This window comes from Falco rusticolus, chromosome 12, assembly GCF_015220075.1.
Source record: "Falco rusticolus isolate bFalRus1 chromosome 12, bFalRus1.pri, whole genome shotgun sequence".
Taxonomy (NCBI): domain Eukaryota; kingdom Metazoa; phylum Chordata; class Aves; order Falconiformes; family Falconidae; genus Falco; species Falco rusticolus.
The window spans coordinates 28,398,206-28,424,960 of record NC_051198.1 but is presented as its reverse complement, the minus strand read 5'-3'; the positions used below and the strand labels follow the sequence as shown (position 1 = coordinate 28,424,960).

General features: G+C 49.7%; 2 protein-coding genes across 2 annotated transcripts in view; one reads left to right on the top strand and one right to left on the bottom strand.

Annotated features, from left to right (window-relative positions):
* The window catches only part of EHD3 (EH domain containing 3), a 31,788-nt gene extending 27,361 nt beyond the window's left edge, over positions 1-4,427 (top strand). The window contains exons 5-6 of the mRNA XM_037405132.1: positions 668-832; positions 2,376-4,427. Of these exons, the coding sequence (XP_037261029.1) occupies positions 668-832; positions 2,376-2,903 (693 nt within the window). The 3' untranslated portion in view covers positions 2,904-4,427. The remainder of the gene's footprint in view (positions 1-667; positions 833-2,375) is intronic.
* Positions 1-26,755, bottom strand: part of CAPN14 (calpain 14) — an 89,387-nt gene that overhangs the window by 60,002 nt on the left and 2,630 nt on the right. The window contains exons 2-3 of the mRNA XM_037405134.1: positions 19,160-20,497; positions 17,494-17,578 (exon numbers count right to left, since the gene is read on the bottom strand). The gene's annotated coding sequence lies outside the window, so the exon portion shown is untranslated. The remainder of the gene's footprint in view (positions 1-17,493; positions 17,579-19,159; positions 20,498-26,755) is intronic.

Sequence of the window (26,755 nt, the reverse complement as noted above, 5' to 3'; positions counted from 1 at the left end):
TCTTTTGCCTTAAACTTTCTTAGCCAAGAGAGATACCTGGCTTAGATGGACAGAGAGGAGGTGGAGACTCACAAGAACGGCAAATAAGCCTGCTGTATCTCTGAATATTTGAAATGAGCTGAATGAAGCTCCTCAGAATACAGGGAATAACCCCACATCAGTGGAGAAAAGAGATCAAAATATCTGTAAAAAGCTTTCTGCGCAAAGGTCTTCATTTCTAAGAGAAAACATTTAGTCCACTATTAAAAAAAAGCCAGAATGTCACATAAATTAAGGACTGGTATTTGTACTAAAACATTTAAGTCTAGGGAGCTCCAAAACCTGTATGGTTTGGACTGAAAAGGGGCTATTCCCTGGAAGGCCATGCCCAGTGGAAGAAAAAAACCATCACTCCCCTCCAGGAGGTGTGTATGAACATCACTGTCTGTATGCCCAGGACTCATACGCTGTCCTCACACCTCATCTCAGCACAGTGTGCACAGCTGAGCTGCACTTAGCACTGGAGTAATAACCAGTAGGTACAGGCAAGCTGAGGAGCTGGGCTCGCTCTTCAGGGTGGGACAAGATAGGGTTGAAGTCCTGGGCACAGATACTCAGTTGGGAAGAATTTTGTGGTGTGCTCTTTAACACCCGTCGTCTTTATTCTGTATCATTTAATGCCCTTCAGGTCCACGCCTACATCATCAGTTCCCTAAAGAAAGAAATGCCATCGATGTTTGGGAAAGACAATAAAAAGAAAGAGCTTGTTAACAACTTGGGAGAGATTTATGCCCGGATTGAACGGGAGCATCAGATCTCACCAGGAGACTTCCCTAATCTGAGAAAGATGCAGGTAAGCAGTGGCATCTTGGCTGGAGCACCAGACATCCAAGGAAAGAGCATGACAGTAATCGCAGGGACTATGACAGAAACCATGCAGACATCGATTGTCGTTGCTTGTGGGAAAGGCCTTGAATATGTTTTTTTGAATTGAAAATTGAAATATTTTTTTTTTTGTTGAATTGAATTGAAATTGAAAATGAAATTGAACAAATGAATTGAAACAGGCCTTGGAATAATGTTGCAGGCGATATTCGGGCATGAACACTTTTTGCACCTAGAGCTCATGTGAAGCTACAGCTGCCTGCATTTCTCAAATCTTTGCCTGAATAGCACTTTACACCAAATAATTTCTTCTGTTTTTCTTTATTTTTAATTCTAGGTTCCTTTTGCATATTTTCAGGCCTAAGAATACTGTTAATTTATATCGAAAGGAAAGCTGTATCCCAAAAAGCCTACATATGCCCCTTTCCTCAAGAGCTGTATTTTTTAAGTCTTCTGCTTCACTCTGCTTCTAGGAGAGAAAGGGGGCTGTGAAAACTCACAGCCCCTTTTCTATTTTAAGCAGAGAAGCAGGTTTTCTGTTCACAGAGCTGAGACTTGACCCAGTGTTCAAGTCAGTCAGAGACTTCAAAGGGCCTTGGATCAGAGCCTTGTATTGTATATTCAAACAATGCTGGACACTGATACATTGCTGTGTGGCTTCAGTCCAAGCAGAAACCTGTTCCGAGTTGCTGCTAGCTGTTGAAGTCATTACTAGCTTCGTATGGAAAACACAACATTTGCTCTTTTTTAAAAGTATATTTTCTGTAAGTTTTTGGGAATGGGATCTATAGAGTGTGTCCAATAGAGGATCCCATTCACTGCTAGTTAAAAATGTGTGTTTAAGCATTTAAACGTGACATTCCAATCCAGTAGGAGTGAGTAGTCTAGATTTATCAAGCAGAAGGTAAAGGATAAAGCTGTAGGTTATTTTGCAGGTATTATCTGCAGGCCCTGCTCAAAGCAATTTGCTTAGCTGTGAAAATTACAGAAACTGAGCCATGCTGTAAAGACGTGCTCACCTCTTTATAGATGTGCTGCTGTCTTTATGGCATCAGAGAGATGCACATCTCCTTCCCAGAGTACAGACTGGGAGGGAATGCAGAGCACTGGCTGCAAGATGTAGCAAGAGCTGCATAACCAGTTTGCCTTGAACAATTTGGTCTTCAAGGAGATTGCTTCTGTGTGGCTTGGAAAGGAGGAGTCTTACTTGCATATGGCCATCACAAGTAAACTACGTCCCCTCTCTGTACCATGTCAGCCCCTCTTTGTAAGCTGAGAAGGTCATTTTCTGTAGGACCTAAAGAGGATTTAAGTAAGAGCAAGGCCAACCAGGGAGACCCCATCACATGCTGAGGAGCAGGGCTATCAGAGGAGGGAACGCTGAGCTCCCCACTCTTCCTCTGCAATAGCAGGGTTCTGAGCCCGACAGGAGACAGGCATCCCACTCTACACTGTCACTGCACTGTGCATGGCCATGTCACTCACCTCTTGCTATGTTGTCCCACTTTAAGGATCAGTTGCAAGCCCAGGATTTTAGCAAGTTCCAGCCGCTGAAGAGCAAGCTGCTGGAGACTGTGGAAGACATGCTGGCTAATGACATCGCCCAGCTCATGGTGCTCGTACGCCAGGAAGAGTCGCAGCGGCCAACGCAGATGGTGAAGGGAGGAGCCTTTGAGGGCACCTTGCATGGTCCATTCGGCCATGGCTACGGCGAAGGCGCTGGTGAAGGGATCGATGATGCTGAGTGGGTGGTGGCCAGGGACAAGCCCATGTATGATGAGATCTTCTACACACTGTCACCTGTTGATGGTAAAATAACTGGTGCCAATGCAAAGAAGGAGATGGTAAGGTCTAAGCTGCCCAACACGGTGCTGGGCAAGATATGGAAACTGGCTGACATCGACAAAGATGGCATGCTGGATGATGAGGAGTTTGCCTTGGCGAATCATCTCATTAAAGTCAAGTTGGAGGGTCATGAGCTGCCAAATGAGCTCCCTTCCCATCTCCTCCCTCCATCCAAAAGGAAAATAACAGAGTGAAAGGAAGGTTACAGGGCAGAGGGAAGGGGGGGAAAAAAGATCTAGAAAAACATGTTTACTTAAATTATACTTTAGATGTGAGATCACCTTTGGATTTGTACTTATTTTGCTGTATGAAAAAAACAAAAGCAGAACAAAAAGGTCCAATCTTCTTCGTGATAATATGCAATTAACTCTTCCAGTGTAACGTCCCTGCTTTCTCATGTGTAGTCTGTAAAGATGAAGGTAAAGAAAGGATGTTGAGACTAACAGAATCTGTTAAGTGGGAATAGAAGAAAAACCTGAAGTGGGCTGCATGGTTTTGAGAGTGGGGTAGGCACAGACAGAAATCTCCTAACTGCCAGTATCGCTCCTGAGCTTTGGCTGCACCTTCTGCTGTTTAATGGGTCTCGCAGACCTCAGGAGACTGAGATCTTGATGGGGAAGAGGAAACTACAAGTTCTCCAAGCTATTGGCCAAACTAAAAAGAGTACTTCCTAATGAATATAAGACCACACTAAAATACTAGATACTAAACCCCAGAGGTCAGAATTTTAGGAACCTTGATTCACTGTTAGATGCAAATTTTACAAATGTTTCCCTGTCCTTAAAGAAAAAAATAATAAATAAAATCTGAAACAGCTTTGAACTGGGCAACTGGAGCTCCTCATTGTTCACTGTGGGACAAGCACTAAGGATTTCCAGTCCTCTCTACCTTCCATTCAGTCCCTGGGGGAGATTTGTTCTGCAGGCACAGCCAAGAGAACCACCCCCGCAAGGGGAACAGAAGGAGGGGGCACTAGAGGTAGACATCAGGTGGGCTGGGAGGGAGGAGTACCGCTCCCAGGCTCACTGAGTGTTTCACAACTGGTGGATAGCGTTTTCCCTCTGAACAATGGTGGTGGCTATCATTCCTGCGAAGTGATAAGTTTATTCTCACCTTGCACAGTGAAAGCTGCTAAGTCCCATTCTTTCTGTAAAGATAGAAACCCCGCACTGTCAGGTAGATGGTCCATAACAGCAGAGAACTTGGTAGGGCAGTGGCAGAGCTTGCTCTACTGCCCGAGTCCCCGACAGGTGTAGCGGAGATGTTGACAGCCTTCACCCACTCTCCTCACCAAACAGTAACACTCTATTCCCTCCAGAACCCCTACCCTGAGCCAAGAGACCTTCCCCTGCTTGTTCACGCTCTATGAAATTTTTGTTTCCAAGACTTGATTTTGGCAGAAATCCCTTGATTTCCTATTTTATTTCCCAAACACACACACACACACTCGCAGGCACTCTTCTGGGTTTTGTTGTTGCTCTGGAGCAGCGTGTTGTTCCAATTCCTGTTGTCACTTTATATAAGCTGAGCTCCTACTGTGATGAAAAACCAAGACAAGTATAACTTATTTTATATCTCTGTGTTCATATTCTATAGAGAAATATATTCTGTGTATGTAGGATGTGCTTATTGCAGTACATTTATCACCTGTCTTAAGAATTAATGCATTAACCTTTTTTGTACCCTGGTCCTAAAACATTATTAAAAAAGAAAGGCCAGATCTGTCTATTTCTTTACATGGCAAAATGAAGTGCAGCTGGGAAAAAAAAAAAAAAAAAAAACCCACCAAAAAACCCAACTCATTTTCACACGCAACAGAATGAGGAAATGATTCTTAGCGCATTTCCCAAACGTGCATGTACAGATCAGGCTTGCCAGAGTCGGGTGTGCACTGCTGAATGGCTGGGTAACATACGCAGTGTCTCCTTTCTCTTTGGGCAGCCTAATCACGACCTTGACACTTGCTGAAGCAAGTGGAATTGTACCCACGATTCGCCTTGTTCAACGCAGGACAGAAGTAACAACCAAAGAAATACTTCATTATTTCATTTTTTTATTATTTCATTCATATTCAATTATTATTTCATATATAGGGTAAGGAATATATCGAAAGAGTTTCCTCCTGCCAGTCACAGATGGGAATGCTACAGATTTATCAAGATCTGGAAAGAACACAAAAAACCCTTAGTCTTAAATCTTGCTGGCTTTAATTTTACTTCTGTTTTCATCGCCCTTTCTTTACAGGTTCGTTACAGTGATCATTGTCCCCAGAAAGGGACAGTGAGATGCACCAACTAAGGCAGCGAGAGCAGTTAGGGTGGTGCTGGGGGATAAAGGCTGTGAGCTGCAGTGGCTGCCAGGGTTTCCATACGGCATTGCACAGGATGAGAGGGGCGAGAGGAAATCGTAGGGTGGGGAGCAAGAACCAATAAATGCAAATTTAGAGAAAAGTCAGCAGACTGAATGTCACTCCAGTTCAACTATCCAGTAACCCCTGGGTTAGCAGGCGTTACAGTGTGCAGTCTGCTAACGCTGTCCAGGTTTTGCTGTGGAATTTGCATCCATCTGACTCCAGGCTGAGGCTGAACAGAGCACCCTGGATCAGCCCTACCACTGCGCAGGCATGGTTTTCTGATGTCCGCTCGTGCCAGTTGTATCATGCTAAAATTTAACGCTTTTTTTTTAAAAGCAGAAAATTACTGGTTCTCTCAAAGGGGACAGCAGAAGGTAAGGTCTATTAGTCTTTTTCCAGTACACACCAGCAAGCTGCTTGGCCAAAAATTCATTGTAGTACGTATCAAACAGCTTTCAGGGCACAAAGCCGCCTGTGTTTGCTTGTTTGGGCATACAAGTTCACAAACCAAACCACTAGCCTGTTGTTAAAGCGTGTAGTAGTTTACTTTTCATCGCACGGACAGCAATTGTGCTTTAGCCATCTCAAAAAAAAAAAGTTTGCTCTTAAACAGAAGACAGCAAGAGATTCTCTGTGTCACTGGCAGCAACATTCACCCCCCACACCACAGCTAGGGCATGCCAGCACTACAGCACCTGCCGCAGCTCCTGCCTCTGCACATCATGCTGAGGCTCCTGCTCCGTCTCCCCACGGCAGCCTCTGGGGTGCCTGGGCAGGATTCACTCGGGAGCGACACCCTGTCAGCACAGCTCCAGTGCACAGAACACCACCGCAGCACTGTGGCGTGGGGGTTTTCTTTCGACACTCACTTAGAAACCACTTGCGCTGTCAGAGTGCAACTTCCCCCGTCATGTTGGAGGGGGAAAACCAACATGAGCATTTTAGTGATCAGCTCGGAGTTACTTAACGCGATTGCACTGATGTTCAGCAACAAGGCAGGGGACAAAGCAACCCTGTCACAGAGGGGACAGCAACTTGAGAGGCTGTTTGCAGCGAGGCAGTTTACGAGCAGTCCTCCATACTCAGGTAAGTTTAGGCAGCACATTTCACTTTTGCTAAGGTCTTCAGGAAGCTTAAAAAAAAAAAAAAAACCAAAACAAAAAACCTACAAATACCCACAACACACCAAACGCACAAACCAAACCAACCAACCAAAAACCCCACACCAAATCTCAAGCGCCCTGAAGTTCTCTGTACAAAAGCACAGCAGCCCGACTCTCCAGCGTGGCCTTGAATGCATACATTTCCTCCACCCCCTTCCCACAGACAGCAGCTGCACACCCCCGCACCCTTTTTTTGGTTTTTTTCCCCTTTTCATTTCCCTGCAGAGTTACAGCTATTTGGGCAATCCCAGCCACCTGTCCTGTTTCTCACATCTGCAGCAAATACGTGACTTCTCCAGCCCACCAGGACTCGAGGCTGCGCACACAACCCTCTGGCTTGTGGGCATTCTGGCCGGTTCATTGAGGCACGCACCCAAAGGCGATCACCCGCGTCCCACAGAGCTGCCTTTTCCTCAGGGCAGCTCTCAGTTACTGGACAAGGTTTCCCCACGACATTACACAGAGGAACCTATTCATTTGCTCATGCCCGTGGGTGGGGGATTATCACATGAACATGCCAGTATCGCTCGCTCCTGATCCCCTCCTGCCCCTCTCTACCCATCCTCGGACAGAAGAGCTTCCACAAGGTCAGAAGAACAAGGAATCCCTTTCTCTTTCCTCTAGAAGGAACTGCATTTGGTCTTTCTTTTCTCTTCCTTTCTGGGAAGGGTTTAGAGAGGAAAAATCTGTACCTACATGCTATATGAGTTAGTTGAAAAATTAAGTTCTCTCTACTATAGAACATGACAGGCAGATTGGATCAACAGTGCTATACAACCGTTTATTTGAAGGGGAAGGATAGTAATTACACCGAGTTCCCCGAATAAGATTTGGCAGGAGGTACATAGTTTAGGAAAAGGCAATTATTTCTGTGAGCTGGAATTTAGCCAGCGTGCTGGAGCTCAGAGGGATTTTTAATCAAACAGGGAAGGTTAGAATCAGTTTTTCCATCATCTTAAGTTCCTTCATAAACTTCACACAACAATAAAATTCAGATTCAGGCCTGGAAACTTCTTTCAACTTGCTGTCCTGGTTATGCCTTAATGCTTTGTCCATCTGACAGCAACCTTTGGTGGGGGACACAGAGTGATGGGCCAGCTGACCTTGCACAGAGTGACTGATCCTCAAGCCCAGCAGGAACCAGGGCAAGCTGCTCCAGGATTCACCTCGGAACACGCTATACCTCTTGCATCACTGACCGCTTCCTCCTCTGCTACTGTTTATCTCAATCTTTCTCTTACTATAGGGACAAGATGTGGGAAGAGGGATTAGGTAACCCCCCATTTAGGCTTCAGCAAATCAAAGGACATGGTTTAACACCCTCCTAGGCTCAGAAGCCCTCAAGTGCTTCAAAGGTTGACAGGTGGGTGTTTGGGAGCACTCATGGAGAACAGCATTGAGTTATTCCAGAGGAGCAGCTTGACTACAACACCCGAGATATTTTGTGAAGTTTTCATAATACAGCACCTATTATTTTCTGGTCTTTCCCTTTCCTTCCCTGTGCTTATGAGCCTTTCCCTCCTCTTCCCAGTCTGTGCAAGGGTGGTGGGGGTGAACAAGGCTAAGTCTGGAAACCCAGCATAAGTTCACGGCTAGTGCAGGCAGGTCAATGGCTGGGTAGCTTTCCAGTCCCTTTGGGCACCGCAGGTAGCGTGACAAAGCCGGTATTGAAAGCAGGACAAATGTGCTTCGAAACAGTTCCTCTCTGCCCGAAGGGACAGAAGTGCCTGGTGAGCACAGCGCACGTTCTCCGCAGCATGCCCGTTGCGCCCATGCCTCCGCTGGCCAGGAACACCTCAAACACTGTACGAGTTGCTAGGTTTGAAATGGGCTCTTCTCCAGCTAGTTACGTGTTGTGTAAACAGGCACCAGCAAGGGCTCCATTAACGTCTTCCGAAGACACGGACGTGGGAGATATTTATAGGTCCTGGATTATACTGTCCTCCTTGCCTCCGCTGCTGCACGGACAAACAAAGGGCTTATGCACAGAATTCTTCTCCTTACACCGCACAAGATCACCGCAAGCAAATGCCAACCCAAAACTCTAAAAAGCTTTTACCCCCCACTCAGTCTACCACCCTACGCATTTATCAGCATGGTGGTGGTCACAGAAGGTCCCTATAAGGTGCTGGGAGCGCAGAGTCCAGAAGAAAGCACGGCTCCCAGGGAAAGCTCTCCGGCCACTTAACTCCCTCAACTGCTAGTTTTCAGCAGCTTTTTTCCTAAAGACAGTGGAAAGGTATCAAAATAAGAGCTCGTTTCCTGCCGACCATGCTGAAGCCGTTCACAAAACAGGCAAGGGGGCATCGTCTGCATCCAACCAGCTTTAAATCCTGTATATCACACAGCAAAGGCAACTCCAGTGTGTACCGCACTGCGCAGCTGGGCTCCCAGCTGGCAGCTAACGGGTATGTTAAATTCTCAAAAGCAAAATTGCTCCTTGGTTAGGTGGAAGGACCCAATCCCTCAGTAAAAAGTCCCTTCATATGCCAATTAGGAGTTTTAATTCCTTTATAGACACAGAAAGATCATAAGCAGTTTAAGCAGCCATAACGACTAATAGCACCCACCGATCCAGTTCTAGTGTGGACTAGACACTTGGCGAACTAGGAAACCCATGCCGTTTACCGCAAATGAAGATTAGTTCTCCAATTAATATCATCATCATTTTAATGACTCAGGGATGCCAAAGGGATAAAAGCAGACCCATGACCATCCTCTCTGCCAAGAAATCACAGCTTGCAAACTAAACTATAAAAAAATGGTGGCATGCTTCCCAGGGTCCCACCAGCCGTCACCAACATCGGTTTGCAAAGCACACCTAAAACTTTTCTTCCCACTGAGCCACGCAACACCGGACTCTTCCATCTGAAACTGAGCAGCCTTGGAAGGGGAAAGGATATGTTCTAGTGGTTGCCATTCAATGCTGGTCTGGAACTTTGTAGGCTCTTCCAGGCCACTAGATAATCCAGCAACTAGAAGAGCAATTGAGAAAGAAGTTTTACTGCCCGGAGATGCTTTGCATGCACAGGAGAGGACAGAGGTCTTGACAGAATAAGAGTTACACAAGTGGTGAATGTCAGCCCAGGTCTCAGAGGGAATCCTGATCAATACATGGATAAAATACTGATGATTCATTGGGACCACATTCTTAAGCTCTGGTTCAGACCTGCTTCAGCCCAAGGTAGGCAGTCCATGCTACAGCCAGCAGTTAGCTCTTCACAGAGCTGCACAGGTCCTCCGCCTTACCAGTTGCAGCCGTCCAGTACAGCAACGCCACGCAACAAAAGTGGCCGATTGCCTTGTAAACATCCAGGCCTACAGGGAGCACACTGCAGTCCATGGAAAACTGATGGTCTCAAAGCTGACTGTGCAACCATGTGACCTTTATGGTGGTGGAGGTTTCGGTCATTTGGGATTTTTCCCCAAAAACACTTTGCAGGCGAGGTGGCTGATGAGGCAGCGAGGTCTGGCAGAATTACTTTCCTTGAGTAATTCTTGAGCATAAGTAATTCAGAGGAAAAACTCTGCTGATTCAATTGCTCCAGCCCTTCACTTGCAGTACTTTCCCAGCCTTCCAAGCTACGTTCCCATGTCTATGAGGAGAGGGGATGTTGGGGAGGAGACTCTGCCAAGCCTCAGGCACTTCAGTAGAAAAGCACAGAGAAGAGACCACGTGCTGCCTATAAAGCAGCAAAATCCAGGCTTGAATAGTTTTTCCCTCTCAGTCAGTCCTCTACACAGCTCAGGCAAACCCCAGAAGCATCACATCATCTCAGCCTTGGCAGCATTTCCATACAGACCCAAGGTCAGAGTCCCACATCTCCCACGAGAACCTGGAAGGAGCAGTTACAGGCCTTCTGTGTGGTTTTTCATAGCGATTTCTCTTCTCGAGGCTTTTCTGTCCTCCTTTTCCTCCCACTAGGGCTTTGGGGACGTACAGATCTCCCTCTAACCTACACAGTTAGTGGGAAGGAGGTCAAGAAAAGTGCTTATCCTGACACGCCAAAGACCTTCTGAGACAGGCAAGAGTGATGGCCCTTGTCCTGCAGCCCCCTGAAGAAAGCCAGTCCGTGCCAGGTCCCAAAGCAACACAGCTGAGGTGGTTTCCAAGCTCAGCCTTCAGGAGAAGCTGCCACGGGCATGAAGGGAGCCCAAGGGGGTCAGAGGTGGGACCAGGAGATAAGGAGAAACTCCTGGGAGTTGGTCAAGGTGCCACGTCCATGCAGGCTGGTACAAGTAGTGTGTTGAAAGCAGGTCATGCCTCTGTGGAGGGTCTGCCCGACCATCCTGGAGTGGCTACTCCACATCCAGCAGGAAACATGGGTCTCTCCTTCACAGGGGAGAGAACTAAGCCCTGCAGAGCAGGAGATGATATACTGCTAATGTGACAAACGAGGACACGTTACCCTTTCCAGCAGCCTCTATCCCAGCCCTGTAGGGATCACATAAGGTCACGAATATTTCTAATGATCTGCTTCCGATGGGTCGCCTCACTCATTTCACTTCATTTCACAGAAATAAGGACGGGCTGGCGGCCTTTCACCGCTTCCTTTCAGGAGGACGGTTACGAACAGAAGCTGGCACGGTCCCCCCACACGCCGAGCAGGCTGCAGCCCTTCCCCTCTCCGCAGAAGGGTATTTACTCATACAGCATCTTGCTGCAGACATGAGTGTCCGAGCTGTGATTTACATGGAAAGTCTGCCAGGGTCAGGATGACACAGGGCTTGCAGGCTCACCTCAGCCACCTGGAGACAGAGGATGCTCAGACCTGGCTTCCCACCAGCTCCACAGCTGGTCAGATCTTTTCTTAGTCCAATTTTCCCCCCTCCTTTGCCTGAGAAAATACCTTTTAAGGACCCCACCACCCTGGATGGAGGTTTGCAATTAAGCCACCAGACCTACTAATGAGCTAACAGCATTAATTATTCTTGAGGCACTGAGATGCAACCTCCCCGCCTGCCCCCAAGCGCCTCACGGGAGGGGTGAGGGAGCGGAGCACCCCCCAGCCCCGCAAGCGGCTGCTGACTCCAGCAAGAGCGTGCAGGCCAAGAGGCCATTTCCAAGAAAACCAGGCTGCTGTTATCAGCTTCCCAGAGATGAGTGTGCAAAATACCTGGCATGTCATAGCCCTTGGATCATTTGTATCCGATTGTATATCCAAGAGGGAAGGGGTGGGGGGAAAGAAAGAGGCTCTTGACTTTTGCCCAGGAAGACGAGATAAGGTACAAGGAAAGGAAGAGGGATTTATTTATTTTTATTTTTTTTCACAGCCCCAGCAAACAGCTATTTACTTCCTAACAAAGTGCTACTGCAAACACCGAGTGTCATCCAAGGAGAGAAAAAGGCCACTGCTTACTGGGTTCCAGACAAATGTCTTCAAATGCGCTATTAGAAAGATAAGTGCATATTAAAGGGGAAAAATGAGTTCACACACGAGCACGGTCATTATGCTGCACCTCCGCGTATCAGCTACGCCTGCCCAGAGACCCGGAGCAATGGAACCACCCTCCTTCCCAGAAGCGCTGGATGCCGACATGCTGAACCCAGGGCGCTCTGTGCCACGAGGTTCAAGAGCATCATTTAGAAACTGGGGAGGGGGGGAAGTTGATCTTTCTATTTAAGTATCCATTTCAGAGAGAGGTATTGGGCCAGAAGCCAGTTTTCAAAGCGTGCTCGTTATCTGTTATGAGACAGATGGATGGAGATCTTTAACCTCGCCAATGCTGCTTTCACAGGGGCTCCTGCAGCCGAGAAGGAGCCCAAGCCGTGCAGAGAAATGCATTGCTCCCAGGAAAACCCATCGCTCCCCACACTCCCAAAGCCTGGTCACACCACGGTGCATTGCTAAATGCCAGGCCAGAGCTCAGGAACCCACAGAACCGGGCTCTGCACGGCTGGTGGCACCCAGCAAGCTTAACTGGGATACTGGCCGGGCTCCCCCGCACGCCCCCCGCTGCCAAACCGCCTTTACGAGAGCTGGTCATGGGTTACGTACTCAGAAATTCCCTTTTTCCTTCATGGTCCAGAAGCTCAGCTTTCCAGACAAAAGTTTAATTGTTGTTTTTAAGCAAAAGAGATTTGCCAGCACAAATTAAAAGATAAAACAAGCACTTTAGTCAGCAGTCAAGGCGACAAAGCCGATAACCTGGCAGAAGCACTGGGCTTCCTTCTTCGCATCAGGTCTGCCGAGTACAGCTCGCAGGACATGAAATAGCTCTGTTGGAAAGATGACCATAATGTTGGGTGACAGCAATCCACAGAGCACTTGAACAGATACACTAGGGACAAAAAAAAAAAAAAAAAAAAAAAAAAAGAAATAATGGGCAAGGAGCCAGCACTGTTCAGCACAACTACCCAGCAGATTCGAATTTAGAGCTCAGGAGCTCTATATATAACACACGCACACAGAGTTTTCAGATACTTTTTACTACCTTGCATATCACTTTTTTTTTTTTTTTTTGTTAATCCAAAGGCACTTTGGACGAACACTATTTTAAAAGAAGTTACTTCTGGGCATGAACAAGCCCTCTGTGTTGGAGATGGGCACACCAAAACTGGGGCATGAAAAAGCACCAGCAAACCTCACTAGAAGTTTTTTTTTTATATATATATATATATATAGTTGCACAGAGACACCTGCACACATTTGGAATACGAGCACACAGAATTTCATAAGGCAATAATTTCAGAATTCCCCTGCCAAGAAATTACATATCATCCCGAGTCCCTCAATTACTTCTGCTGAATAACAGTCACTAAGACGAAGCCTGGGCATTTTTTTTGAAGGCATAGGTTTGTTGTTTCCTGATCCAAATACAGAACAAAAACAGGATCATAATTTACCATAGAAGACAATGAAAATCTTATCGTTGTAAATATATGTAGTAAGATAATACAAATCCTGTTCCTTGGTATTTCCCCTCCACCCTCCGCTCCTACCACTACCCCTTCCAGCTTTAGGGCCTCTCCCCTGCTTGCATGGAAGATTGACGCCCATCTTAAAGCCATAAATTACTCACAAACAGCTACTGAAAGTAGCAATGACCGTAGCGTAACACTTCCACAAAGCAATAGAGCTTCCTGGCAAGCTGATAAGAGTTTCCTGTTTTCAGTTTTGGGTTGGTTTTTTGTATTTTTAATTTTTTTTTTCCCCTGATAAAAATTGACTCTCTCAAACATCTCAGAAAGGAAGGACTGACAGGTTTTGGTTGGTTTTTTTTCCTCCTCCCCCAAACACATTGTATTGCAAAATCCGTTCTGTTTTGCTGAATGAGAAATGGGGACCAGGTCCAAGAAACCTGAGTGCGTCAGCTGAGGCAGCAGGCGAGAGGAGCGTGCAGAGTCCATCACCGCTTGGGGATGATGGATCAGCTTCGGCACACACCTTTGGTCCTCCCCCGCGCTCTCTCAAGTTCTGCATTTCGCACCGCCTCTAGCAACACTCACTCTTTCTAGCACAGGCAGAAGCAGCTGAAACCTGGAGGGACGCGAGCTCTGCATTTACTGGTCTTATTGGGGGCGGCACGACCTCCGTCACGTTGGGGCACATACGCGTGCTTGAGGAAAGCCACTAGATGGGCGACTATTCCTGCTTACTGCCAGCCTGCCCTACATTCCCGTGGGGATCTCGGACACAGGCTTTCACCTGAAAGCCCAAAGTCGCCACCGAGCGCTCCCGAGCAGATTGCCCTGTGTTCGCAGCAGCCCGGGGATCCCAACGGCCTCTGTGGGAAGCCCTCTCCTCTCCATCACCTCACCGCACCTCCCAGACCCACTATTCCTGATTACTGGGGTCAGACCATTGCTCCTCTACCTGGGCTGAACAGGCTGTATCAGAGAAAGGGGTACCTTTCAGTTGCCCTCCCCTCTAAGTGCTACCCTGCCCAGGGGGCTTTTGGTGGAGGATTTTCCCCCCCCACCCCAGTCCCAGCCCGAAGGCATTCACGCGCACCTCTGTTTTCATGGCCTCACAAACCTTTCTTCTTCAGAAAGGGAAAAAAAAAAAATCACTGCATGCACTTGATTCAACAAAATATAGATAGCTAAAAGTTCAGTATATTCCAGAAGATGAAGTAAAAACATATTTAAGTGCTCCATTTATCCTCTGGTAGGTGACCCCTGCCCCTGGGAAGGGCGAAGGCAGTGGCAGAGCCCCCCATCTTCTGCAGCACAGGAGCAGCCTGGACAGTTGTGACAGTGGTTTCAAGGGGGCAAAACAGCAAGGTGGTACCATGCAAAGCAAAACCTTTTATGCATAAGCAAGATAATTGTACAGAGTGAAGCTCAAAACTGAGAGCACTCCACGGAGGAAGAGCAGCCCTTTGATCGGTAGTTTTTTCCAAATCAGACCAGGCACCTTTTCACATCACTTTTCCTTTAAGCCAGATTTCACCACTTCATCTTACAGAAGCGAGAAGTAACTTACACAACATAGCAGAGATCACAGACTTACATTGTTGTGGGCTTTTAGACATCCATTTTCCACTGCACGTAAGCCACATGTGGCAATTCACACACGAGGTTGCCCAACACAGTTTAATTTCTTGCCCCCAGTAGCTAGCAAGGTTGGCAAGGGCTCTTCCCACACCCCTGCTGCAGCGCACAAGCCAACAGGCAAAGCAAACAATGCTACAACATTGAATTTCAACACACACAGCTGACCAGGCCAGCCACAAACCCAAGCAGCAACAGGTACTGCATCCCTACCATCTCCATGATCAAAAAGCCATCTTCTAAAAAAGACCCTGTGGCTGAACCACCAACCCAGGCAGCTTCCACCAACCCTGAGCATCCAAGAGTATCCAAACCCAGCACCAAATATATTGTCATCATTCACCCTCCCACCTTCTCCTTCCCTACCTGTTCTCCAAAGGCTGTTCCAATGGCACAACCCGTCTCTCAGCAGCATCCCAACACCAGTCTTCTCTCCCCAGCCTTTCCAACCTGCCTGTAATTGTGTTAAGTAGGAGGAGACCAGCTCAGGTGAAAGAAATTCTGCTCTCCGACTCCTGTTCACCTGGCCAGCCAAGCCTTTGCTGAGCATTTCCAGGGCTCTAGCTAACTCAGGCTGCCCCACTCAATTTTTCTGGCCTTTCTTCTCCTGGTGAAGGCTGCAAGCGCCCTCAAGCACCTCTCCCAAGCCAAGCAACCTTTCAGGGTGTATGTTGTAGCCAAAGGCTCAGGGCAAAGCTTTGCTGCACGAAAAGGTCACCATGTGCTTTTGCCGTGCCCCCTCTTGGAACAGGCAAATCGGAGGAGCTGTTGGGGACAGTTGTGTAGGGTCAGCCTGGGCACAGCTGGCGGTGGCCCCCCCAGGGCAAGCGGTGGCTGAGGCCCTCCACCTCAAAACATTGGCTCCATTGCTCCTGTTGAGCTTCAAAACATTGGACTTGCACATGCAGTTTATCATCTCTGCCTGCCTTTTGCATTCCTCCCGCTGCTTCTCTGGGCTGCGGCAACGTTTACAGGCTGTGCTCCCGTGCTGCTGGTCCCCAAAGCACTCATCCCTGACCTCGTGACAATGAAGTGAGCTGGAGGTGTCCTGCTGCCTCTGCAGCCCCTAAAGAGCTGGGTTTAGCCCTCTGTGGTGTTTGGGCATCTCTCACCCAGCTGGAAACCCTGTGGTGGTGCAAAGAGCCCCCACCTGAGCTCTAAAGCCCTCCTGCTTTCTACAGACATTTGAAAGGCAGGATGTAGATTGTACTCATACATACATATAGATGTATATATATATACATAAAAAATAATGTGGTTAGTCAGGAGATGTGCACCTCATGCATTTATTTTACGAGGTGACTTTTCTGGATACATCTTAATTGCTTTTTGCAAGCCAAGCAAAAAGCCTTTTAGTCCAAGGCCCTGTACAGCTAAGCCTGCACCGAGCTGCCTGACAGAGCTGCTGACAGGGTGCCACAGGGCCACCTTCGCCACCGACGGTCCCTGTGGGACTTGCCACCCTGCCAGTGAAGCTGGTGCAGCCCAGAGGAAAGCCCTGAGAGCAGCTCCAGCTGGAAGAGCCCTCAGGTGCTGAACAGCAAAAGCCTGGCTGCAAACGGGCCGTGTCTGTTGTACAAATCACAGCGGTAATGAAAACACACGGCCACAGCGCTGTTTTGGCAGCTGCTTTTCAGTGTTGGACTGCAGGAAAGGAAGCGATTTGGGGACTGTGGTTCAGGGCTTGTTTCATTACTGAGGATCACAAGGAACTTCGTAAAGCGATGCTCAAAATACAGACCAGATGTGCTGGTCCATCCCTTGCAGAGGAGCAGAGCAAAGCTAGCAATGGTGGAGCCACTCGAGCAAGACGAACCCACGTAATGCATGAGTACATCATGTTGGACCACCTGGATCCAGAAATTTTGTTCAAAGAAAGGCTTGAGCTGAGTGTAGGTCAGGGCAGCTCACCAAGCAGTCAGAAACTGAAGACTTTGGCTCAGAAATATGTCAAGGAGCCACATGAAGAAGACACTGAAGAGCCTCTTCCCACTTGCTCAAGACACAGGAGTGGTCCAAGGTGGTTTATTTAAGCCACACTCAAAGCTCGCTGGGAGGAGAAACGCACCATAGCAGAGCAAATCCCACCAAGAGCAGCTGGTGACAATGGGCTCCTTGGTGTTCACCATCGGTTTCTCAATCAGGCGAGCAGCAGGAGCCAACCAGCAGGGGAGAAGCTCAAGGTTTAATTTTAGCTGGCACCCGCAGTGTCTATCTTTCCCTTTTATTTTTAATCTGAACTTCATGTAAAAATAGAATTTCCTGCCGCCCGATAAGGGATTCCTGTTTTTGCAGCAAATCTGCCTTCTTGGGAATTCGGTGCCTACGTGGTTATTGATGGGCGCTTCAAAGCACTGCAGCCCAGCCAAGGGGGTAGGATGAACGGTGTTTGGGATTTACATTGTTCCCGCTCGTCTTAGGGAAAAAAAATAAAGCAGCTGTATCCCCCTCCCTCCATGAATCGCCACCAAATTTAGCATTTCCGGAACTCTGTTTTGGAAAATCTCTGTTTGCCTGAGTATTTTTAGTAGCAGGGTTTGGGTTTCCATCCTTCCCAGGTAGATGTTTGTGAGTCTGTCAGGCTCCAGGGAGGTGTATCCTGTCTTTTGAGCCTGATCGTCAATCGGGAGATAAATTTAAGCACAGGAGAGCAGTCATTCCGCCACCTTTCCCACTCCCCCATGACACAGCCCCCATGCTCCCCAGCCCAGCTCCCGGTGCTACATGGAGGACCAGGACATGTGAGGATGCTCCCCAGGTTTGCTCCCCACCTCTGCCCATGCTCTGCAGGACACAGGAGTACCACAACTTCAGGACAGGCGGTTTTGAGCGTGGATGCCGATGATTTCCAGTCTCCTGTAACACAAAAGCATTGCTCTTCTTAGCTATGTCTGCCCTGGGCAGCCACTCACACCCCAAAACCTTATTTCAAAGCCACCAAGGTCAGTAGCATCGTTTAGGAAAGGACAAGGCTAGCAAGGGCTCTGCCACCTGCCGGCTCCTACTGCCTTCTTGCCAGCTTTTCTCCACAACCAGGGAAGAAATCCTCAAGTACTAAAAGGAGCTGCGCCAAGAGGAACGTGAAAAGGAATTCACATGTTTCCTGGGTCTCGAGCAGCAGCTTCCCTCAACCCTCAGCACGCTGTTCCTCCTGGCAAGCGAGGAAAAGGGAGCGAAAGTTTTCCCTGAGAACAGGAAGAGTGCATGGTCTTTTCCTTTTAAGAATGAATCTCGATTCTCTCACTGGGGCTGTGGATGTAGCAAATGTGGCACTCGGGACCGAGAGCGGCTCTGGCTGCAGCCCAGCCCTGAGACCCTTTGGAACCGGGGGGGGGGCTCGCAGAGACATGTGGGCACGAGGCTTTCCTCCTTCTCCTCCTCCTCCTCCTCCTCGCAGGGATTTTAATCCAGTGGGGCCATTCCTGGGTGCTTGGCCTCGCCATGTGAAAAGGCTCAGAAAGCAAATCTGGGCAAGGACCCCGCAAAGAAATGTCCCTTAGGTGACCCTGAGAGATCCTGCTGTGGCAGCATTTCTCCCCAGGCTGGGGAGAGCGAGTGGGGCAGGGGGGCAAGAGCTGCCTTCAGCCCCCTACTGCTGAGGATTCTCCAGCCTTTGGCATGGGAGGACGTATCCTGCAACCAGGGGGAGCTTCACGCTGAAATGGTGAAAGACCCACAGGTGTGACCCCAGCACACCTACACCTAAGCCCAGCCCATTGCCACGGAGCCTACAGTGCTTTTGCGTGCCTCCGTGTCTTAGTTTGCTTTCTAAATACGATTTATTCTGGTAGAAAAATCAAAATACTTGAATTAAATAAGACCAAGGGGACAGAAATGTTGCAGTACAAGAGAGCCACCATTGCATTCGCTTTTATTAATCTATTGCAAATAAAAATGTAAGCCTTCTAACAAGATGTTAATAGCTGTTTCTCATGCGGCAGTGCGCACAGCCTCGGTGTTTCCAGCCCAGCACCCTGCAACGCGGTGATCGTAGGCAGGGCTGTGCCTGTCAGGGACCGAGTGTGCTGAATTTATAGCAGGAGTATTTATAGAGGCAGCTGGCACCGGCAGCTCTCTGGGGACACCAGCATGGTCTTCCGCAAGGGGGCTGCTGGCGAAGGAGCAAGGGAGAGGGAATGTGCTGGAGCAACACCAAACTACCAGCCAAGGGTCTAAAAAAGCCAGGAGGACCCAAGAGCCAGGTCTCAGGGGCACGTCAGTCCTCTGTTCCTGTTAAACCCCGGGAGCTGAGGTGGCACTTCCATGCCAGCAGTGATGCCTGTTCCCACCGCTCGGGAGCTGTTCAGAGCATTGCAGCACTGCTCTGGCATGGGGTCTGCTGCACCTTCCCACCCCTTCCCTGCTGACCTGCCCTCCTTCAGGGGCTGAAGCAAGCAGTGAATGCCTGCTTGCAGGTGTCTTTCCCAAGGGACCCACCTCTCCATCACCCATCTTCTTTGCATCCTTCTTCATCTTCACCAGGAGAATCAGCTGAGGATGCTCAGCCAGGGTCATGAGCTCCCAGAGGCCAAACCTGCCGCAAGGTCTTCAGGAAGGGTTACCAATGGTGCCTCTGAAATCCCTGCTTCCAAAGAGCTCCCAAAATGGGACCTGCTCCCACCCGCCACCTTCAGTGGAAATAGGTGGGGGCGAAGATGAAGGCTCATAGATCCAGGCAGCTGTTGGGGTGGGACAGCCCTTCACCCCTCCTGGACCTTTCCTTCAGGCACGGAGGTCTCTGCTCCTCCATTTCGTACCTTTCTTGCCCTGTTAAGAGTTTCCTTGCCTGCTTTTGAATTCAGCACACGGGGCAGGTGGAGCACCAGAGCGTGACTTTTAACAGCTGCTGCATTTTATGCCCTGCACTGGGAAGCAGAGCTGAAATCCTTCGGGCTTTTTCAGACCCAGACTGCCTTGATCTGGGATCTAGCACTTCCTTAATCATCCCTGTGTGTGAAACGGCCATTTGCTCTTTTGCATGGTTTTTCTTCTCAAATGATTTTTCAGTGTTTCCAGGCCCTTTCATTCATACCATCGCGTTTTTGTTCTGCAGTGCTGCAGGCGATAAGAAGCCTCTTCCCTTGTCTCCAGCCTATTTGGAAAGATTTAAATCAAATGCACCTCAGCACCTGCAGGGACATAAATGTGATCCCACTGAAAAATATTGTCACAACCGTTTGAGAGCAACTGTTTGAAGGGGGATAGGGAGAATATATCATATTTAAATCCATGTAATTTAACACAGTATGCTGCCATGTTGTAATAGCTGCACCCCAGAATGGAGGAGGCAGCACGGAGGGGTCACTCGCTGTCGGGGTTGGTGACCAGCCATGCTGCTGGCGATGTCCTTTATGGAGCGGCGGAGGTGGCTGGGAGGGTGGTAGGCAGCCGGTGATGGAAGATTTTGCAATGAGGCAACTTCTTGTCAGCCGAGATGTACAGATGAAGATGTGGATAAACAGGAGTGATAGAAGTGCAGGGCTCTTGCATTCCCATCTCCCCAGGTACCCCCAGACGGGTCCATCGAAGCCCTGAGCTCATGGAAAGCAGTCCTCTGGATCTCCAGCAGCCACGTAGGCTCTTCAGAGGGGAGAGGCAGGGGAGAGGGTTTTTTCACAGAATGACAATATCTGCAGAAATTCCCAATTTACAGACAGTCAGGCAAGGTTTACTAATAAAAGTAAAATAATGGGAGGAGGAGGCAATTTTCAGCAGCGTTTTCCAGCTTTGAGTGAGGGAGGAAAGTAATTTCCCCTCTTCCTTCTTCTAAAAACTCTGGGAAAAAACAATAGAGAGAGAATTTTCTCTTTTCTTCACTTTTAGATAAAAATAACCGTGAGGAAATTTAAAAAAAAAAAAAAAAAAATCTGACCAATTTTGAGATCCAGAAGGACGCTGCTGGGCGCAGCTGGAGCTGTCTGAGCTCCAGGGTGAAGCTGGCAGAGCTCACCCGGGAGCTGCCGAGGCTCCACGAGGGCAAACCAGGCGCTCGATCCCCAGCCAAGAAAATTCCTCTCCCCTGACACGTCCCGGCACCGGTGGTGTGGTGGGGCCTTGGGGTCGCATGTTTTTCCCTCTTCCCGACCTTTCTCTGTCAGGCAAGCAGCTAGTGCTGTCTCCAAGTGAGTAATTTAAAAAATAGATTAAAAAAAAAAATGTTTTGGGGTTGTTTTTCTAACATTGCTGTTTGTGCCTGGCCGGGAGGGGCTGCCCAGCTCCTGTGAAAGCATCTCAGGTCTGTGTTTGGTTTGCGGGAGCCTGGCAGCGGAGAGGAGAGGAGGGCAGAGCATCCCTCGGCTCTGCACAGCTGGATGGGGGCCAGAGGCTCGCACAGCCCCCGGGGCCTGGCCCTGGGAGGGTATCACCACGGGGGATGCTGTGTGTGGTGCATCCCCACATGAGTCCTGCAGTCTCTGACGCTGGGAGAAGGTCTGTGTTGAGGTGAGGGGCTCCGCCAGCTGCCTGGTGTAGCGTCAGGCATTGACCCCCGCTGGCTGGGTCCTGGCTTTGCTGCCAGTCCTGTCTGCAGCAGATAAATCCCATCAGCTGCGGGAAGGTGCGAGGCTCAGGGCCATTGAGGGGTGGGGGTGTCCCCAGGTGGGGTCAGTGCCCGGGGGGGGCGGTGGGAGCCGAGCAGAGCCAGCTGAGAGCCCTGCGGCTGGATCGCTGCGGTGCCTCCTGTCCTCTCCCCACACAGCGTCATGCCAAGAGGGGCTGCACTTTTGGGAAAAATGCAGAGGAGCAGGATTTTGGTTTGTGGTTCGCATCCCAGACTCTGAAAACAACTTGTTGGATGGGCAAAACGATGAGGCCACGTCCCAGTGCCCCCAGCCCTGCATCCCACAGGAGACAGTGGGAGAGGAGGCAGCAGCAGCAGCGTGGGGCTAGTGCAGGGGACCAAGCTCTGCCCCTCCTGTGCATCTGCCCCCGACCTTAATGCCACCAACAGGGAAAAACCAGGCATTCGGTGCCTGCTGTGCCCTCCCTGTCTGGACCAATGTGGCCAGACCACCCTGTGCATCACTTGAGTGGCATCAAGAGGCTTCTGGCCTCCGTGCCTGCAGCGAGGTCCGTTTGTCCTACGCTGTATCTCCCCAGGAGAAGTAGATGTGTCATTTTCCTTTCACAGGACGCAGAGCAGCCTTATCCAAATATAAACAACCTGGGAGTATTTGCTGGCTTATTGTCTGGACAAAAAAGTAAAACAAACAGACCTTAAACCCTTTTCCCCCTGCCACTTCTGGTACAGTAAAACAGAGACTCAAGAATTCCAAAAAAAAGTTGCTCATCGGAAATAGCATCCCGCAGAGCCAGGTGTGGAGGTAGCCCAAGCGAGCTGTGCTGCTGCCTCCTCTAAAAGTCACTCAGAAAGAGTCAGAGATCTCCGAATATTGAACGAGTTGCTGCATGAATAGTGGAAACAACCAGCAAGGCAGTAAATGTAGCAGCCAGCAGCATCGTGTGGCAGCATCCCCTGGGAGAGGCCAGGAGCGAGGGGCAGGCGTCTGGCTGAGCCCTCAAACAAGCTCAGCTTTTGGGGAGCACGAGGAAAAGCCAGGCCCTGGGCCAAAAGCTCCTGAGACACCATCCCCTCATGTCCAGCAACCGGGCTGTGCGAGAGCCTTCCTCACCCAGCCAGGCAGCGGCACAGAAAAAGAGGCGAAAAGGGAAAAATGCTGCCGTAAAGGTAAAGCAAAAGGACTTCCCCCCATAAAAATGGAGCAGGCACAGGGTGTGAAGCCTGGGGAAGGGCTCCTCATTTTTCAGTGAGGGAGCCAAGGCTCAGGAAAAGAGGACCCACTGGAGACAGGAGCCCAAACCCCATGAGATCCCACCTTGCTTTGCCCTTCTCCTCTCAGCCCACACCTCCCCTTCCCTTCAGGGACTGCAGGAGGGAGATCAAAGTCTGGCTCCAGTGAGTGACGTTTTACATCTGAGGTTTCCTTCCCGCTATTCCAACATTTTTCACCACTACCACCTCTTTTCCAGGAGGTCCTGAGATGTTTCAGAGCCCAGTCTCCTCTGTGCAGCCCCCAGCAGCACCGCTGCGGCCAGCCAAGGAATACCCTGCAACCTCCGTGAAGCTGGGGGCCGAGCAGAGGCTCTGCCCCCACGTTGGTGGGGTGGGGAAATGGCTCCTGAAGGCGCTTTGAGAATCCCCCTCTTCCTGTGGTCCCAAAGGGAAGAGTGGTCCAAAGAGGAGAAGCATCTGGATGAAATAAAGAAGCATCTGCCTGCACTAATTGCTCACAGTCAGGGCCCTAAAACGCAAAGGGCAGCCGGGAGTCGCACCCTAAAGCACACGGAACACAACAGCCAGGGCAAGGCTTGCTTCATAGTAAAAAAAAACGAGAAAGAAAAGGTGGAGGACTAGATTTTCCAAATTACCAGGCATGCACAGGTGCTGCCTGGTTTCTCTGCGAGCACTTGGGGTTTCTCCCTGCAGTGCTGCCGTGTTGTAACAGGCAGAGGAAGGGAGAGGAAGGCCAGGAGGAGCTGGGAGGTACCCGGGACACAAAGCAGGACTGAGATCTGGTTAGAGAAATGCTCAGCGGGGAAAGGTCCTGCACTGTTCAGGCAGCACTGCAAAGCTCCATGAGGAGCTGCTGGGATGGAGGCGACGGCTGCTGGTCCCGTGGGAGGTGATGGGATGGAGGTGGTGGGACAGCTGTCTGCTAGTCCCGCGGCAGATGATGGGATGGAGGTGATGCTGCTCATCACCATGAGCATCCTTCCCCTGCATGTGTAGATCCAAACATGCTGTATTTTTTTTCCCATGGGATTCCCATCTGCCTCCACGGGGAGATGATGACTGCAGTCCCTCAGTTTTTAGGAAGGTCAGGCCCATGGAGTCCCCTGGTGCCCCTCTCCCAGGAAAATGCACTTGTCCTTAATAAAGAGGGAAGGAAGAGAGGGCTCCTCTGGGCAGGCATGAGGTGGAGGTTGTGTGGCGGCCCCAGCCTCCCTCCACCACTGTTAGGTGTTCACGTTGTTGTGGGCCCAGCTGGAGTCGATGCAGAGTTTAACAGCTTATGTAGTAATTAAGCAAAGCTTCTCAATATAGCATCGCTAATTACATGAATCCTCCCTAAATTACCAATAGTTCATGGCACCTTGTAAAATCCTTGTGTAATAGCCTTAGAAAAAAAAATGACACTTGGCGCTGGCAGCAAGCCACGCAGCCAGCATGGCAATTCCAAAGCGCTTTGGGTGTTTATGAGCCTTTTTTCAAAAAAAAAATAAATATTTAAAATGTATGTTTCCCCCAATGACTCTGCTCTGGGGAGTATTAAAAGCAGCACCTTGACTCAGCCTACCACATAAACATCCTGCTGCCCCGGACAGCCCGATACTGCCTTCCTCCCAGGATGAGGAGCTGAATAAGAAGTGACAATCACAGCTCCTGCCCACGGGAAAACAGGAAGCGCCGGAGTTGTACAACCACTCCAAACATTGTCCTACCTGCTCCGCTCCTTGGGTGCAATGTGAACTTGCTTTCCTTTCCTTTCTGCCTTGCGTAACTATTTCTGGTCCAGAACTGGCCAGTCCCAGGATGCTGCTGCATCGGTTGGTCCCTGTGGCCTCCAGCTTCTCCCCACCTGCCTAAAGCCAGCCTGGCGCTCTCTGTCCGGTGCAGCAGGACACCCCTTTCTAACCCACCACGAACACTGGCAGCTCGGTGGCAGCACTGAATGCAAGCACTGGAGAAGATGGAGATGGGCCCAGGGTGCTGGGCAGGCTGGCTCACCCCACAGCTGCCCACAGCTGGCAGGAGCTAGGTAGAAGAAAGTCCCAAACCTTCCCCACTAGGAAGCAGCCAAGAACAGATGCTTTTGGCCAAATCTCTTAGAGGACCACGAGAGCTGATGTTTATAGATGTGCTCTAGTTCATGCATTTAAGACACCAAACCTCATTCCAAGCAACCCCTGAGACTCCGGCAGTCCTGTGGGCAGGCAGTGGGGAGCTCTGTGCCCTGGGGCCAAAGCAAGCTGGGCAGCCAAGCTTCTCCGTGAGCACACGGAGAAGAGCTCAGGGAATCAGGAGATGCTATGGAGAAGAGGCTCCCCGCTCAGGCTGCAGCGCACCCAGTTTATCCACAAATACCCACCCCCACCCCTTGACTTTTTGGTTTGATTCCAAGGAATCCTCCTCCAGCCAGTGCAACGTATCCCCAGCCAGCAGCCTGGCAGCCCTGCTCTCAGGACTGTCCTTCTGGAAGGCAAATGACTTTCTATGTTAGATGATGCTCTGGGAATGGGGCAGCTCCTTCCTTGTCCGGCTGCTCCTGTGTTTCTGCTGAGCAACGGGCCCAGCTGTGCAGGCAAAACATGGACGGCGTATCTGAGTTTTCAAACAAGAAGCAGCAGAAGAAGGTTTCCTATCTGCTCTTCCTTTGCTCTCGATGTAAAAACATCCCTCGCTGATGGCGGTGTTTGCCATCACTTTGCAAAGTTCACATTCCCACAAGCGCAGGCAGGCAAGAGGAGGAACAAGGAACAGGGGCGGGCGGGGGAGGACCGGCACACCAGTGCCCGCGGGTCATGGTCACACAAGACAATACTTTGCAAAATTTGGAAGTGTGGGAGGAATGCGGGAAGGCTGAAGACGAGGATGTTTATTAACATATAAGAATATCTCCAAAGGGTTTGTGTCCTATAAGAAAAAAAAAAAAAAAAAAGGGAGCTTGAGGCAATCCAGTTCAAGCCATCAGTGGGGCTAAATCTGGAAATCCTTATTCAGGCGATCTTATTGCTGGTGGAAAGAAAAAGATAATAGCTTTTTCTCACGTTCACAGCAGTAAGAGTTTTCCTAAATAAGGTGAAACTTCAAGTGAATTTCCTAATTAATTCCCTTGTGTGATTGCATTAAATAGTAGGATGGAAGTGGCTTTCCATGCCTGGCTCAGCCCCTGTGCCCAGGAGGGGGCTGCCTCCCCAGGGCGCAGGGCAGGAAGCCTTCCAGGTCAAGAGCTGCAGCCTCAGCCTTGTTGACCACCTCCAAGCAGTGAATGGAAGACGAGCAGGGAAAGCCCAGCAGTAAGTTTAAATGCAATGTGTCTACAGACACTTGGGAAAACTTTGCAGCACCAAAAAAAAAACCAACCCAAAAAACCCAACAAGAAAACCGGGGAGGGGTGGGGAGCAGAAAATCACTGCATTAACCATTGAAATGGCTGAGGAGAGCTTGCCTGCTTCTTTCTTCCCTGTATCCACCTCCACAGCAGTCTCAGATTTGGGAGGTGGCTCTGCAGCCATGGGGTAAGGCCAGATGTGCCAGGTCCTTGTACCCCCCGGCCTGTTAGTGTTGCTGTTGATTAGGAGGAAGACGGAGACCACCAGCAGCATCCGAGTGGTGCTTGGACGCTAACAGGAGCTCCCACGGGCATCGCTGGCCGACAGGGCTTCGGCAGCCCCAGCACTGCCTGCACCCAGAGGGAATCAGACCTCCAGTTACCGAACTGAGCCAGTTACCATCTGCTGACAAAGGGAAATCTGCATCTGGGGCACAAGCCCCTGGGCAGCCCCTCCTGAAGCAGCCCCGGCGGAGCAGCTGCTGCCCAGCCCCAGCCCCAAGCAGCTCAGGAGCAGTTTCGTCCTGTTTGCAGGTCCCAAAGGCACCGCAGACGCTGCTCTATCTTGTACTCTGAAGAGACCCACGCTGATAAAACTGCAAGGGCTGTTTCTGGCAATGCAAAGCAAAGGGGTTTTTTTTTCCCTGTTTTTTTTCTTCCCTCAGAGAACGTATCTTTGCTTTCACCTTATGACTGTAAAATAAAAATAAATTGCATTTCTCTCTACTAGTTTCAGCTGCACTTTAGCTCACCAGGGCTGCGGTTGGGACAGCCCCTGCTGAAATGTTATATTTTAACACAGGAAGGCACGTGCTGCTGCCACCTGCTTAGCTAAGAGGACTTGCAGAGTTCCTTCTGCCCTTTTATTTATTAACCTCACTGCAGACCTTTAACAAAAAGGACCTCCTTGTGCTGCAGCTGGGTCTGCTGGCAGCTGGACGGGTTCCTGCTGCAGCCCCTG